Below are 15,194 nucleotides of genomic sequence, written 5' to 3' on the forward strand. Positions count from 1 at the left end.
GGTGTACGGATTTTGTTCCTTCCTCCAGGTGGTGATTCCTGCTGTCATTTGAGTTCTGCAACCCTGTGTGGGGTCCATCATCATCTGGGAGCCACAGCTTTAGTACAAGAGTGCACACACTTTCCGTACTGGCTGCTGCTTCTGGTCTCTCCCAGCACAGGGAATTACTCTGAATTTCTCACTTTCTGTTCTCTTCTCCCCTTGAGAGAAGCAGCATCTTCTCCTGCCGTGGGGTGGAGTCAGGGCTGGCACTGTGTGAGTCCAAGCACAAAGAGGACTAAATAATTGTTAGTAAACTTTCTTCTGGTCTCTTTGCTTAGATGTGAGAGGCGCAGGAGAGGGGGTTGCTTGGAAGCACTTTGAAAAGAGTGAGGGTCTCTGGGGAGCCTTGGTGTGGAGGGGGTGGATGGAGAGGGAAGGGAAGGGGCTGTGGGGGCATGCTCAAAATTATCAGCAGCCAGTTCTGTGCCGGGCTCTTCCGTCATTTTCCTTTACGAGAATCCATTCCAGAGCCCTTTGTTACAATAGAATCTACGTTTGTATAGAGCACAGTCCTGTGGTGGATGCACAGCTCTGGCAGGACTCCCGGTTTTTGGTCTGTGTTCGGCCACTGACTCACTGTGCAGCTTTGAGGCTGCCTCCCTCAATTTCTCAAAATAGGGATTATGTGTGCCCATGTCACACAGCCATGAGGATTCATCAGCTGATGATAAAGCACTTTGGAAATGTAAAGCCTTAGACAAGTGCTAAATATTATCCTATCTTGCACTTCCACACTGTCCTTTTCACTCCAACCCAATCTCTTTCTTTCTGGATAGTTTCCTGTTTTCTCTCCCCTCCAGTCGGTATCTCTGTCTCCCATCCTTCCCCCCACTCCTTCAGCTTTTATTCTTGCCCATTTATATTTCTTACCCCTCCAACGAAATTGGGCTTCCTCTCTCACTTGCTGTGACATTCCCTTCTGGTGTCGTCTGGACCAGGGATCTGCTAAGTCTCTGCAATCCTCGACTCTGGGAGCCAGCCTCACCCTGCTGTGCTGTGAGAACCCCCACTCCCGGGCTGCTCACGCATAGCCTCTGGCACGTAAGCTGTTCCCAGCTGCTTGCAAGTGAATGACACCAGCCAATGTCTCCGATCTCAGACACAACCCTAGGAACCTCCATATTGCAATGTCCAGTTATGCCCACTGGATGCTGCAAGCTTATATAAGTTTGTCAGTTTAACACAGAAATTGATATGTACCAGGCTTGTTACCTCAAGGGGAGTCTCTGACACACTGCAAACCAAACACACTGCTTCAGGTAGAATAAACAAACAGATTTATTAACTATAAAGGTAGATTTAAGTGATTCTAAGTCAAAGGACAAGAAGTCAGATTTGGTCAAGTGAAACAAAAGCAAAGCGCATTCTAAGCTGATCAGGACACTTTCAGTGTCCTTACAAACTTACAGGTTTCATAGTGGCAGCCGTGTTAGTCTGTATCAGCAAAAAGAACAGGAGTACTTGTGGCACCTTAGAGACTAACAAATTTATCTGAGCATAAGCTTTCGTGGGCTAAACTCCACTTCATCGGATGCATGCAGTGGAAAATACAGAAGTTTCTTACCACAGGCTGGCTACTCTTCAGCCAGGCTCTCCCCTTTGATCAGTATCAAGGGGTAGCCATGTTAGTCTGTATCCACAAAAAAACCCAAGAAGTCCAGTGGCACTTTAAAGACTAACAGATTTATTAGGGCATAAGCTTTCGTGGGTAAAAAAACCAACTTCTTCAGATCAATGGTTCAGTCGCTTGGTGGTGGTGGTGTCTGTAGATGTAGGCAGAATATCTCTCCCTTTTATCATGTCCTTTCTTCCCTCCTGGCTTTGCCCACCCCCGCTTCAGAGTCAGGTGAGCATTACCTCATCGCAGTCCCAAACTGCCCAAAGGAAGGGGGTGACTCCCTGCAGGCCCTAACCCATTCTTTTGTTGCTTGGCAATGCCAGTATCCGTTGTTCCTGTGAGGTTGGGCCGGGTTTGTCCCATCCGTGCCCTGACGAGGTGTGAACTGCCTCTCTGTTCTTGGAGAATTTTTGCCTGGGCTTGCTTTAAGCCACGAGGATACATTTTCAGCCTCATAACTATATACATGAAATTATAATCTATGACCTCACAATAACATTACTGCAACAATTACTATAACATCCATGCTCAGTGCATTATGACACCCAACCTGACAAACTGCGTTGGATACCACACAATCATTTTGTAAAGATGAGCATGGGGGTATAGGGTGTTCCCCCAAGGTACAGAGCATCACTCCTATATTCTCTGCAGTCAGCATGTCCGGGAGGCAACCCAAAAGGACTCCTCTCCACACTTTGGGAGGTGGGGAAGAGGCTACCTACCCTTCCTTGTTCCCTCTGTGGCTATCATGCCCCAGCTGTTTGGTGATCTCTCATGGGCAGGTCACCAGGTAGAGCCGTATAGAGAACAGCCCTGTACCTGCCTGGGAGGCAGTGGAGCAACCAGAGTGCAGCCCTATCTAATGGCTGGGAATGGTGAGTGATAGTCCTTGCTGCTAGTCAAATGGATATTTTATTATGAGAACAGAGTATGTTTTCTTTTCTGCACCTAGACATGGAAATGCTAGAACGATAAACAGTAATAATAATACGGCCCATGTTCTTCCCGCACAATGGGTCTATTTTAGCTTTTTGTCCAAACACGCCAGCTGTTCCCAGGTTTCTCCTGTCCCTTTCCCTCTCTTCCAGTCCCATGTATTTCACTGGAGTTAAAAGGTGCAGCCCTGCTTTTCTCCCCAGACATCCTTGTTGATGGTGCTCTGGGATTGACTGGAGTCGCACAGTTCTCACGTTCTTGCTTGGGCCTATTTTGTTGCATCCATGCAGCTGAAGCATCGGCTACAGAGTGCAGCCTCATTTCGCTAGGTTTGCCCACCTTGAGTCTTTTCCCGTGTTGCTTCCTCAAAAGCTGCGCATTGGCTCTAGGCTGCAGTCTAGGAGCCAACGGCTGGGGGATAGTTTTGCCTCACCCAGTGTGTTGCAGTTCCCCAACCCTTCTGGTAACATAGACTCATAGAGTTTAAGGTCAGAAGGGACCATTATGATCATCTAGTCTGACCTCCTGCCCAGCACAGGCAACAGTATTTTATTGTTTCTTCTAAAAATTTAACCTAAAAGGCCATTTCCCAAACCAGATGGGTGAAGATACTGGCTCCAGAGGGGAAACAGCATATAGGTTGGTTTGGACTCCTTGGGGTGAATTTAGAGGGGGGAAGATGCTGTTATGCATCTTTTATACACTATACAGTATATGCCTCTAAACACAGCATTAGCTGTAATGTCTCTAGTTGACCCAGTCACCCAGCCCCACTTAATCTCTTCAATGTCAAAGCTGCCTCAGACAGATTTGCTTGGTGGTATGTTTGTCTCCACACCACGTGGGGATTTAATTTCTTTAGAGATACTATCTGTTCCCAGTCTCCCAGCTCCCAGCATAACCCAGCAACCTCTAGTCATTGATGTATCTGAGGAGCTTATCCCTCCTCTTTAAAAACTATTGCACTGTAGGTGATGGAAAAAGTGAACCCCACCTGATCCATGTTTTCCTTTATATTAGTAAATAGCCTAATTTTTCCTTTTTGGTGTGATCATGTCTTATCCTCCCCTAGCTCTGCATATTGCAAACTCGCTCCCTTTCAAGCATGCAGGAAGATCAGGGTAATCTCATAGTATCTTACCTGGTATAAATAAACACCTCAGTTGCATTTACATCTTCTGCCATACAGTTATTGTACACGCCTTCCAGCTCCTGCCTCCCTGGCATCTCTCTCTCTTTGTTGGTTTTCCACCAGATACGTTTGCATGCATTTTTCCAGGTTGAGTCACATTATTTCCCATCCATATGTCTAAACTCTATATCCTCTTCATTTAGCTCTCTGCTTTCAGTGGTGGTCATGCCACCCTTCAGATTAGTAGCAAACACTGATTTTAATCACCCCGTATTCCTGAGCCATTCCATTGCCCCCTTATTCCAGAACAATTAAAAGGTGTATAGAAGATGACCTGCAAAACAGACTGTACTGTATGCCCTTTTAAAATGACTTTATACAGAAAGGCAGCAGTTTTTTCCCCAAAGTGTTTCTTCTTCTTGCTTGTTTTTTACCTTAGTAATTCAAATCCTCTAGACTGAAAAATTATGGTGACTGGAGAACTAGTGAAATGGTGACACCATCCAGATCCAGAGTAAAACTGGAGCAATTGAGAGGAGATGGGATTTTTAGTCAGACGTTTAAAACTTCTGTTGTTTTATGGACATCTATTTAAGAAAAAGCTGCAAAGAATCCTGTGGCAGCTTATAGACTAACAGACGTTTTGGAGCATGAGCTTCACCCACGAAAGCTCATGCTCCAAAACGTCTGTTAGTCTATAAGGTGCCACAGGATTCTTTGCTGCTTTTACAGATCCAGACTAACACGGCTACCCCTCTGATACTATTTAAGAAAAACTTCCTTGGGTCACTGAAGTTAGTCAACACCACCACTCCTTCAGCTAAGGAGTTGTCAGTCAGTAGCCATCCTTGGGGCCTCTGAGAGATGCTCCAGTGAAGCTAGGGGAGAGCAGACTTGATGTGCCTGATATTTTTAAGATTAGAAAGAAGCACCTCTGCGTACATTTCAGGCCTTCTTTCTCCTTGATAAAGAAGCCCGAAAGGGCAAGCTGAAGTTTAAAATTCCTGTTCATGTCTCCTTTAATAAAATCGCCTGCCTGCCCAGGTACTCAGTGGATTTCTCCAAACTGGCCAAATTTTGAAAATTGACCTGTCTGATAAATACAGCTCCCCCTCCCCTGAGCTCCCCTCCGTCCAGGGAGGGTGAGACGCCTCCTCAGGTTGTCATCAGTTCTTGAAAGAAGCCAGGGAGCCCAGCCTGCATGTGGACAATGGTGAAATCTAGCAGGCTTGGAAGGCATTTCTCTGAAACAAACGGGGAAAAGCCGATGTGGGGAGCAACAGCTTAGAAGAGGCTAGTTATGAATTGCTTCTGGTAGGGAGAATGGGCTGCAGGCCTTTCTTTCCCAGTGCAGAATTACTGGTCTGTGCAGCCCCCAGTGGTGCAGGCTCTGCTGCTGCTCCATTGGATGGGTCTCCGACCCTGGACCCAGGGTCTTGGCTTTGTGTTGAGAATGCAACTGGATCTAGGCTCGTCTCCTTGTGGCAGATGATTGGCGTATGATTGGCCTGCGGCGTGCCTGTTGAAATAGCGTTAGGAAAAACAGATGTGTACAGGGACGTCCATGTTGGGCTCGTTCCCCTCACCTGCCCCCACAGAGCACAGCACACCTGAAGTTGGGGATCGGGATCAGAAAGGTGGAAAACTGTATGAGCAGTGTCAAATCCTTCTCCCATGTGTACTTGGTCACAGCTAGAGCCCTGAAAATCCGCAGACCATTTTTGCGGATCGCAGATCAGATGCGGATACAAATTTTGTATCCACGTAGGGCTGTAGTCACTTTGACCTGGAGGTGACTCTGTTGGGGTAGGATGTGAAAAGGAATTCACCCTGTTCGTTTCAGTCTTGGTCTTCTCCCTATATCACTCCACCAACCCCGTCCTGGAAGGCAGGGCCCTCGTCTGGGGTGAGAGGGAAGTTTAGCTTTGACTGTCCCAGCTAGACTCCATTGCTAGGGAGAGAGGAGAAACCTTTCCTCTTGCTTTCCCACACTGTACCCAAAGAAGCTCCATTTTAATGCAGCCCAGGTTCTCTCTCTAGCTGGGTTTGGCATCAGTGACTGACAGTGAAACTAAACGCCTTCCTTCCTTAAGGGCGATCATCTCCCCTCCCCAACCTCTGTTACTTCTGGTGACTGGTAGAGCTGCCCGCACTAAGGATGCCTGCAGAAGTGAACAGATGGTGCCTCTGACTTGTCTTTGATCTTCATTTTAGCGCCTTCTTTGGAATGTCAGCGGAGTGAGATTTGATGTAGAAAAGGCAGAGAGGAGATGGCCCTGGCCATGGCAGCAGGGTGTAGCGTGTTAAATGATCAGGAGGACAAGAGTGCTTGGTCCTGCAAAGGCTCTGACCTCCAGAACAAACTGCTAAGCCAAGCCCAGTTAGTACGTGGAGCAGCATGGATTGTTTTCCTGGAATTGTTGCTTGATGCTCATTTAGCCCAGATTATATCTGCTGTGACACTTGTCAGGAGTTTCTTTCAGGTTCTGTCCACAGTGGGCTCACAGCTGTGCCAGCCATTACGTTATAGATTGTTTCAAACAAACAAACAAAAATCCTCGTCCATGCCAGCGAGGTAAACTGTTTTGCAACTGTGCTTAAAGCTAGTCTGGTTCTGATCCAGGCGTGGTTGAGGTGGAAGGACTCCTCTATAGTTGAAAGCATTATATGTGAAATACACACGTGAAAGACTTTTTCTGCACCAGTGCAGCTCCACCAGCATGCAGCAGAGACAGGATACAGGCCTTTTTACCAGAGTGTCTGACCCTATCTGGCTGAGTGTGCCGTGTGCTAAGGATTCGCTCTAAGTTGGGTGTTTATATGACCTCTGATGTCTCAGAATCTGAATGCCTCCTGATTCTTAATGTATCTGTGCACATCACACTCCTGTGAGGTAGGGAAGTGCTGTTTCCCCGTTTTACCAACGTGCAACTGAGACACAGAGTGGATGAGTGCCTTGACCAATGTCACATGTGGAGCAGGGACTTAACCCCACATCTGCCAAGTCCTAAGCTGGTGCCCTACCCGCTGACCCCTCCTTTCCCTCTCTGCGGTTTTGACTGTTATATTCCGGATGAATTCAGGCTATCGAAGTTTACTAGTCTAGACTCAGCACCAGAATCTGTCTCGTTAGTTTCTTTGGTCGTGACTGGTGTCCTGTATGACACTTCTCTGCTACTGGACTCTTTCTGCTTTTTCCTTCCCTTGCATGCCGGCCAGGTCACTGATAATAACAGCTTTGCTTTGCCCCTGCCCGCTATTCTCGTTTGGAATGCCAGGCCCGTTGATTGGGTATCTTCTGGGTGGTGAGGGGGTGGCCAGAGGAAAGCCAGCCAGGGAGCCTCTGTTAGGCAGGAGGGAGAACTGAGAGGAATGGAGGGAGAGCTGTAACAGGTTGCTTATCAGGGTGACTCTGGAAAAGATTAGCCAGTGAGAGATAAGCTTACAATGACTTAATATTGTTAGCAAGAAGTAACAGGGCATTATTATTAGCTCCTGGGGTAGTCGAGGTGGGGGACGTGTAATGTAATTAGAATTAAAGAACCACCCGGAGGTGGTAAAACAGGGCAAAAGAATCTTCTATGTGAAATTACAAAAGTGCCGAGAGAGCCAGCTCAGGAGCTGCTTGCCTGCAGAAATCTCCAGGGGAAGGTCCCTGAAGCTGCCCCCTGCAAACACTTCACAGGAGAAGAAAATCTAAAGTTTTACTTGCCCTGCCTGCTCTGGTCTGCCCCAGGGCATGCTGGATCTGGCTCCTGGGCAAAGTGTCTTTTCCTCTCTGGAGAGGACAGCAGGGCTCAAACCAGCCTAAGGTCTGAAGAGGAATTATATTTAGAAGAAGAAAAGAAAGCGCAGCGGCAAAGCAGCCCCCGTTATCTCTCCTGTGGCCGTTCTGAGCTCGCTGTGTGCAGGATCACAGCCTGCAGCCAGAGGGTTTGATGCTGAGCTCTGGAACTTCGAGGCAGGGGAAACCATTTGTGAAGAAGCTGCTGGCTGGCCAGTGTGGATGAAAAAGCCCTTTATTGTTCTCTCACGTCACAGTTTGCAAGACTGGTGCAATTAACCAAGAACTGAAAAACAAGTTGGAAAAACAAACCAACAGCCTGTGTGCCGGGTTAGTGCAGAGACTGGGCCTTGCTGCATTCAGGGTGCTGCTCTCAGGCACGGTGGGACAGTAAGCTGGACCTGTTGGGCTTTCAGATGCAAAGCAGATATACCGGAAAATCTCCTCCCAGGTACCTGGAGTCAGTGTGACCTACATTGTGAGCCTCCCTCTCTGCCTTTCTGTTATGCCCTGGGGCTGTGCTGTTCTGTGGAATGCCTCTTGCATGTTTCCAGGAACCTTGGAGTGGAGAGTAACTTTCTTTTTCCTTCTTGTGTGGAAGAATAGCATTGGCCTGACACGTCAGGGAGCTTTGTCTGCAGGATGTGGGCACTGAATTTTCACATTGATTGAAGCCCCTTTCTGCGAGGATTCTAGTCTGCATCTGCCCGGGTCAGAGAAGACACTGGGGACTGTGGCTGCTTCACACAGGATGTTGCCACTCTTCATGAGGACTAGCCTAATGCATGGCTCAGCAGGATATGAGGCAATGTCTGGGCTGATTCTGAATGACTAGTGGCAACTTTAACTGCCCCAGTGGGCAGGTGCAGGTCTGTTGTGCCCAGTGGCTATGTAAAGTTGTTCTGCAAGGCGATCAGTCCCCTTTGCTTCTGGGTCTTGGTGCTTCCCCTGCCATTCCAAGCTGGCAGTTGCTGGAAGAGTGACAGCGTCTGCGCTCTCCTGTTGGTGAGGGGAGAACTCCTCTCCACGGGGTGAGGAAAACCGTTTACCTTTGGATGGGTTTCTGGAACGAGGTCCTGAAAGGGAACTGTGTCTTAAAGCAGTTGGTAGGAAATGGTGGGCGGAGCCCCAGTGGAGACCTGAAGAGACATTTGCTTGGGACAGACCCAGCCAGCATACGCAAGACTGACTTGAAGATACTTTTCCTGTTTCGGTTGTGGAGGATGCTAGTGCAAAAGCCCCGTGGCGCACTAAGGACCTAGCTCTGCTGACGCCGAGAGCAAGCGGTGGAGATGTGGCACATCTACAGGGGGGAGAGGGAGCTGAACGCACACTTGGTGTGCCAGATGTGCTGCATTGGTTAGTATCTTGAGTCTACTTTGTTAATGACTGGCGGGCTGGAGAGAATCCGAAATGCATTGCTCTCCTCGGACTCACAGGGAGGAATCTGCTATAACACAGGTTTCAGAGTAGCAGCCGTGTTAGTCTGTATCTGCAAAAAGAACAGGGGTACTTGTGGCACCTTAGAGACTTCGAGCTATTTCGATTATCACTTCAAAAGTTTTTTCTCTTACTTAATTGGCCTCTGAGAGTTAGTAAGACAACTCCCACCTTTTCATGCTCTCTGTATGTGTATATATATCTCCTCAATATATGTTCCATTCTATGCAGCCGAAGAAGTGGGCTGTAGCCCACGAAAGCTCATGCTGAAATAAATTCGTTAGTGTCTAAAGTGCCACAAGTACTCCTGTTCTTTTTGCTGTAACACAGGCACTTTCTCATGCTTTAACCAGCCTGCGTTATCTTCAAGGTCTTGATAGCATGTAGCGTAGGGCAGGCAGGAAGAGAAGTGGGGCTCATGGCTGGGCTTTGGGAGGGGGGTGGCATTTTGAGCAGGGGGGGAGAGGATGGTGACTCGGTTTTATATCGCAGTAGTTGGACTCTGGTGCCCGTTAGCTGCCCTCTTCTGGGTCTGTATGCTTCAGTACAGTGCCTGCTGCTTTACCAGGAAGCCATGCTTAAGCAATAATCTCACATGGCAAGGGCAGGGCTGTATTTTTAACAGACAGTTGGCTGTTTTCAGCTCCTGATCGTGGCTGTGCTGCAAGAGGAGGAGTAGTTCAGAGGAGTGAAAAGCCTGGAGGACTCCCTCTCGGACCGGCTACAGTGACATTGCAGTGCCGTTGAATTTTCTCACGGCAATCTCCAGAAAAAATAGAGCATAGAGAAGGCAGGAGGTATTTCATCGGAGATGGCGTGTTACTGACCAGGTTTAAAGAATGGGGATGTCTTGGGGGTATATAGTCAGTCACTGACACAAGAACAGACTGTGCAGCTGGTTGGAGTGTGGGAAGGGAAAGGAGATTAAAAGATGAAGATGGTACTTACAGACCTGCTAGATCCAGCCTTTTTTTTTTTTTCTTTCTAGTGGGGGGCTGGATGGGATGAGGTTTCTTGGGCTTCTGGGGCTGCCTCCAAAATCTCAGGGCCGTGGCTCTGTGGCTGTGTCAGGTGCTGGGACCCCAGAAGAGACAAAATAGTATAGAGGGCTGTGGGTACTGTCCAGACAAGATGCAAATCAGGCAGTTCACAAATTGTCTGCTGTGTCTGGAGGAATTTAAAGGGAGGGAGATGCTTGCTTTTTCTTTCTGTCTTTAAGAAACTGTTTGCCCCTCTTCTTAAACCGGTGTTTGATCTCTTCCTTGCGTTCAGAACTGGCTTCCTGAATATCAATCAGATCTCTCCGCAGAGAGCTAAAGGAACTGACTGTCCCTCCTCCTCTGAGTCAGTAACAGCTTATGCCCAAATACATTTGTTCATCTCTAAGGTGCCACAAGGACTCCTCCTTGTTTTTGCTGATACAGACTAACATGGCTACACTCTGAAACCTGTCACATTTGGATCTGTGGATGCTCAGAAATCAATACAGGGACCCCTTAAGGAAGGGGCGGGGCCACTTACTGCTTGATGAAATAGTGCAGGGAACTGGCCTGGAGCAGTTACTGAGGCCTTGGCTGCACTGGCACTTTACAGCGCTGCAACTTTCTTGCTCAGGGGTGTGTAAACAGTGCCCCAGCTAATCCCCATGGGGAGGTGGAGTACCTGCAGCTCTGGGAGAGCTCTCTCCCAGCTCTGGCGCTGCGACCACACTCACACTTCAAAGCGCTGCCGTGGCAGCATTCCCGTGGCAGCGCTTTGGAGTGTCGAGTGTAACCAAGCCCTGAGAGTAGTGAGGATGACCACAAGTCAAAGTGAACTGTAGAGGCCTATGAACCTTCCCACCCCCCCTTGCTAGCAGGGAGGCCAATGGTCGTGTGCACTGTGGGATCACTGAATGCGAACACTGGGGGCTAGGGCTGAAACTTGCACTGTTCATGCACTTGTGCAGACCCACATGTATGCACTGTCCATTTTGTTGTTTACAGAGGATATAAACTCAGTGTGTGTTGCTGTTTGTGTAGATTGATTCAGACTGGGTGTCTGATAGAGGTCTGAACTCGGCTGGAACAGAAAGTGATGACAATAGTCTCCCACTCTCAATTCGGTGGTAAAATGGGCGTACGTTTTCAGAACAGGCAAAGTGGATCTTTCGAGAACTGGCCTTTTGCCAGCTTATTCTCTGGAATTAGGATTGCCAGTTTTGGTTGGATGGATTCCTGGAGGTTTCATCACAGGCCGTAATCTTTAATTAAAGATTAATCTTTAATTCCTGGAGACCTCAGGATGATCCTGGAGGGTTGGCAACCCTTGGTTTAGGATACCAAATAAATGAGACCTTAAAAAACTGGGGTTATTTATGCTAATTGTCTCTGGCACTTTTTACAAGAGTATTGCCTAACATTTAAATTCCCCTTCCCCTAACCCTCGCTGCAATATACCATGTGCCTTTCAGCTGCTGCTGTATGAGTGTAGGTGCAGCACCTTCAGGGGGAGAGGTGCCTCCGAGATGTAAACGTCACTAGAGCAGTGCAGTGTTACTCAACTCATCTTATCACTAGTGAGCAGCTCCAGTGGGATTTGGGCTGGCCAACAGATAAATGTGCCTCAACAACGCAGTGATTCACCTCTGTCATTAGGTTAGATTGTCCAGTGCCCATCCCATGGGACGGCAATCAGGACCGGGGCCTCTACGTGCTATTGTAAAACAAAGTGGGTTTTAGCCCATGAAAGCTTATGCCCAAATAAATTTGTTAGTCTCTAAGGTGCCACAAGGACTCCTCGTTCTTTTTGCTGATACAGACTAACACTGCTGCCACTCAGAAACAAATATTAATAGTGCCTAAGAAAAGTGGTGGAAGTCCTATCTCTTGGGAATTTAAAAACAAGGCAGGACCAAGTCTTGGGAAATACACTAGAGGGAGCAATCGTGAAACGTCCAGGGAGTGTGTGTGGGGGCGATGGATGAATATTTCTGTCTGCGGTGAGTCTAAAAAAGTTGAGAGTGCTGGCGATGTTCATGACACATCTGAGACTCTCAGATACCATGGTGATGAGCACAGTATAAACACCTACAGAGAGAAGGTCCCATTTAAGGAGGATGCTCTTGAGCAGAAGGCAGAGTGGGGTTTGGTCTTTGTAGCTGGGATGCTTCAAGGTGTACAGGGAGGTTTTCAGGAGTTTTTGGAAGAGGACTTGGGAAATGCTTGGAGAATCTTAACTGGGAGGGTCTTGTAAGCATTAGGGGCATTGGGAAAGAAGGGATGGGGTGAAGGAGATGAGGGGAGCCTTTGCAGAGAGGTGTAGGTGAAGTTGAGAACGGAGGTGCAGGCAGGGGTAGATTTGTGCATAGTTGTGGAAGTGAATAGCTTGAAGCAGATGCTTGAAAACTGTGGAAGCCAGGGGAGGGATTAGGGTAGGGAAGAGACCTGGTCAGGGCCATGGGAGAGGGTAATCTAGTTCTGATTGCCTGAAGCATTATGAACCTTATCAGTAGATAAGATTCAACCACTCAGGAATCTAATTGTCTGCCAGAAATATCCTTGGTGCAATGCAAAACATTGTAGGAGAGGCATTGTGGCCTAGTGGAGAGAGCACTGGCCTGGGGAACCTGAAAGACCTCAGTTCTGTTCCCAGCTCTGCCACTGGCCTCCTGGGTGACCTTGGGGAAGTCACTTCACTTCTCTGTGCCCCAGTTTCCCTATTTGTAGAATGGGGCTAATACTACTGACCTTTGTTAAAGCTCTTTGAGCTCTACTGGTGAAAAATGGTACGTATCGTTATTGCTGCTTGTTCATGGTGTTTCAGTAAAGCAGAACACGGGGAATGTCTCATGCTGCATAGACTGTGAAGCAAGCACCCTTCTGGTCCAGTATGGAGGCACCATCTTTCTCTCCAGATTAAGCTGTTAAAACCAGAAAATCCCATTTCAGGCAGGAGCTGGCAGAGCTGCTGAGGGGATTAGCCTGATCCCTTTCTTCTTTACAGGTGTGACCAAAGAGCGGGGAAGGGAGGGGAGAGTGTTTTGTCTAGACTAGAATGCTAGTTCTCAACCAGGGGTCCAGGACCCCCTGAGGGACCATGAGTGGGTTGGGTCAGGGGTGCCATGCAGGACCAACATTAGACTTACTGGAGCCCAGGGCAGAAAGCCAAAGCCCCACCATGCAAGACTGAAGCCCCGGGTCCCGCCACCTGAAACTGGTGCCAAAGCCTGAGCAGTTTAGCTTCGCAGGACCCTCAGTGGTGTACGACCCTGGGGCAGTTGTCCTGCTTGCTATCACCTAATGCAGCCCTGGCTTTTATATGCAAAACCAAAACAAAACAACTAGTTGTGACACAGGTTGAGGACCCCTGGTCTGGAGGAATGTAGCTGAATCTCAATATACACCCGGGAGATCTTGTGCCCTGGTCGCTGGGATTGCCAGAGTCTGCTCACTAGAGTTTTCCAAATATTGTCCACTCTCTGTTATTCTCCCCCTCCCTGAAGTAGTAAAGGGTGGCTCCTGCTGGCCAGTTCTTACACTTGTGCCGGGGTCTATTCCCTTGACTGTTGTCCCCTTCGTTTAATGTATCTTTTCACTGAGAACTGGCAGAACAAAACCTACCAGACGTCTCCCCTCCATGCTTCCATTTGATGTTTGATCTAGCCGCAGTTTCCCAGCACCCTCGTGGGAAGAGCACTTAGTTTCCTCCGTTGAGCGCCTGGGCCTCAAAATCAGTTAACCTCTCAGAGTTTCTTCACAGAAGTCTTGATGGTCTCAGAGCTCATTAGTGGTGTGGCCCTTTTGGAGGGAAGGCGGATGGTCCATGAGACGGACTTATTGGATGTCCCGCTACGAGGAACTGCCTTGAGAAGTGAATCATTCGGTGTCGTGTGTGTGTGTGTGCGGGGATGAGCCAGCTGCTCCTGCTAACTGTTGGGATGTTAAAGCTCTCAGGGGCCAGCCAGGGTGTCCCCAGCTGAGCTCAGCGACTGAAATAAGCATTAAACCTTTAAAAGCCAATGAACCAAAAATACAGTGAAAGAATAAGCTGCTTATTGCATATGTTGGCAGACCCAAGCAGGGCCTTTGAGCAGATCTCTGTGGTTTTTGATGTAACTGTATATAGGTTGATGATGTCTGTCTGTATCTGTACAAGTTTTTTCATGAAGTTGATGGATTTCCACTCCATACGGCTAAATGCAGTGCCTTGCATAATGACAGGTTTCAGAGTAGCAGCCGTGTTAGTCTGTATCCACAAAAAGAACAAGTACTCCTGTTCTTTTTGCAGATACAGACTAACATGGCTGCTACTCTGAAACCTGTACATAGGTTCAGATCCTAAAGCCAGAAGGGACCACGCATGGTGATTACATCGTCTGACCTCCTGCATAACACAGGCCCATTAAAACTCACCCTCCCAGGAGAGTTGAGGAGAGGGTGCACTTCTACTGGCAAGGGGGTCCAGTGATTCAGTATTGGAAGGACCCTTTCTTTCCTTGCCTAATGAACCCCAGTATCCCCTCACTAATGTGGGGGGTGAGGGTGCCTCTTGCCTACTGTCTTCAGGAGGTTTGTGGTGAGTGCAGCATGTCACATGAAGGACAATGAGATTTCTAGGTCTGGTAGTCTCACAAAGTCTCCTACCGGTTTCTCTGTGCTGTTCTGGTTTGGGGTGTCATCCCACAGGCCTGGGCCATGCCAGGTTCTCCTAATCCTCTGATACTGCCTGTGTGTTTCTCTGTTGTCATGTGGCTGTAACTAGTGAGCCTTTCTGTTGGGTTATTAAGGGAGAGTCTTATGCCTATAGCTTCTCATCCTCTTCTGCTGTCATGTTTGCTTAGGGAACCCCTGTAAGTGACCGAGCAGATACTGTAGGTGGATTCCTTAAAGGAATTTCCCAGTAAGGGGCTAGAAATTCTTTATAGGCCCTTTCGGAAGAGCCTTATGCCTGTGCTGTGCTGGTAAGAGGCTCTGTCTCAGGGGGAGGAGATGTGCTTAGTGGTTATTCCCATTGTAGCAACTTAGACAACGTCTGTTCAAATCGAACTTGTTTTTACCCCTCTGAAATACAAAGGGGGGGACACCAGCTAAAGGGGGTCACATGATCCCTCCCCAGGTGAGTCCTTCCAGCCTGGGGCCCCCATGTCCTCCCTGTCCCCTCCCCATCCCATGTTATCTTGGTGGGGCCCCTCTGTCCTCCTGCTGTGCTGGATACCGATTTCTGAACTACAGGGCTCTCCCGGGAACTGCAGTAGCAAA

The 15,194-nt window shown here is 48.4% G+C and overlaps 1 protein-coding gene across 10 annotated transcripts in view; it reads left to right on the plus strand.

The window, feature by feature from the left end:
* The window catches only part of MACF1 (microtubule actin crosslinking factor 1), a 249,021-nt gene that overhangs the window by 68,498 nt on the left and 165,329 nt on the right, over positions 1–15,194 (plus strand). The window contains exon 1 of one of the 10 annotated variants that reach the window (XM_050932172.1): positions 8,679–8,874. The exons of the other annotated variants lie outside the window; for them this stretch is intronic. Within the exon in view, the coding sequence (XP_050788129.1) occupies positions 8,808–8,874 (67 nt within the window). The 5' untranslated portion in view covers positions 8,679–8,807. Of the gene's footprint in view, positions 1–8,678; positions 8,875–15,194 lie in introns of those variants that run through there. 10 annotated transcript variants of the gene reach the window in all.

Source organism: Gopherus flavomarginatus, chromosome 22 (assembly GCF_025201925.1).
Source record: "Gopherus flavomarginatus isolate rGopFla2 chromosome 22, rGopFla2.mat.asm, whole genome shotgun sequence".
Classification (NCBI taxonomy): domain Eukaryota; kingdom Metazoa; phylum Chordata; order Testudines; family Testudinidae; genus Gopherus; species Gopherus flavomarginatus.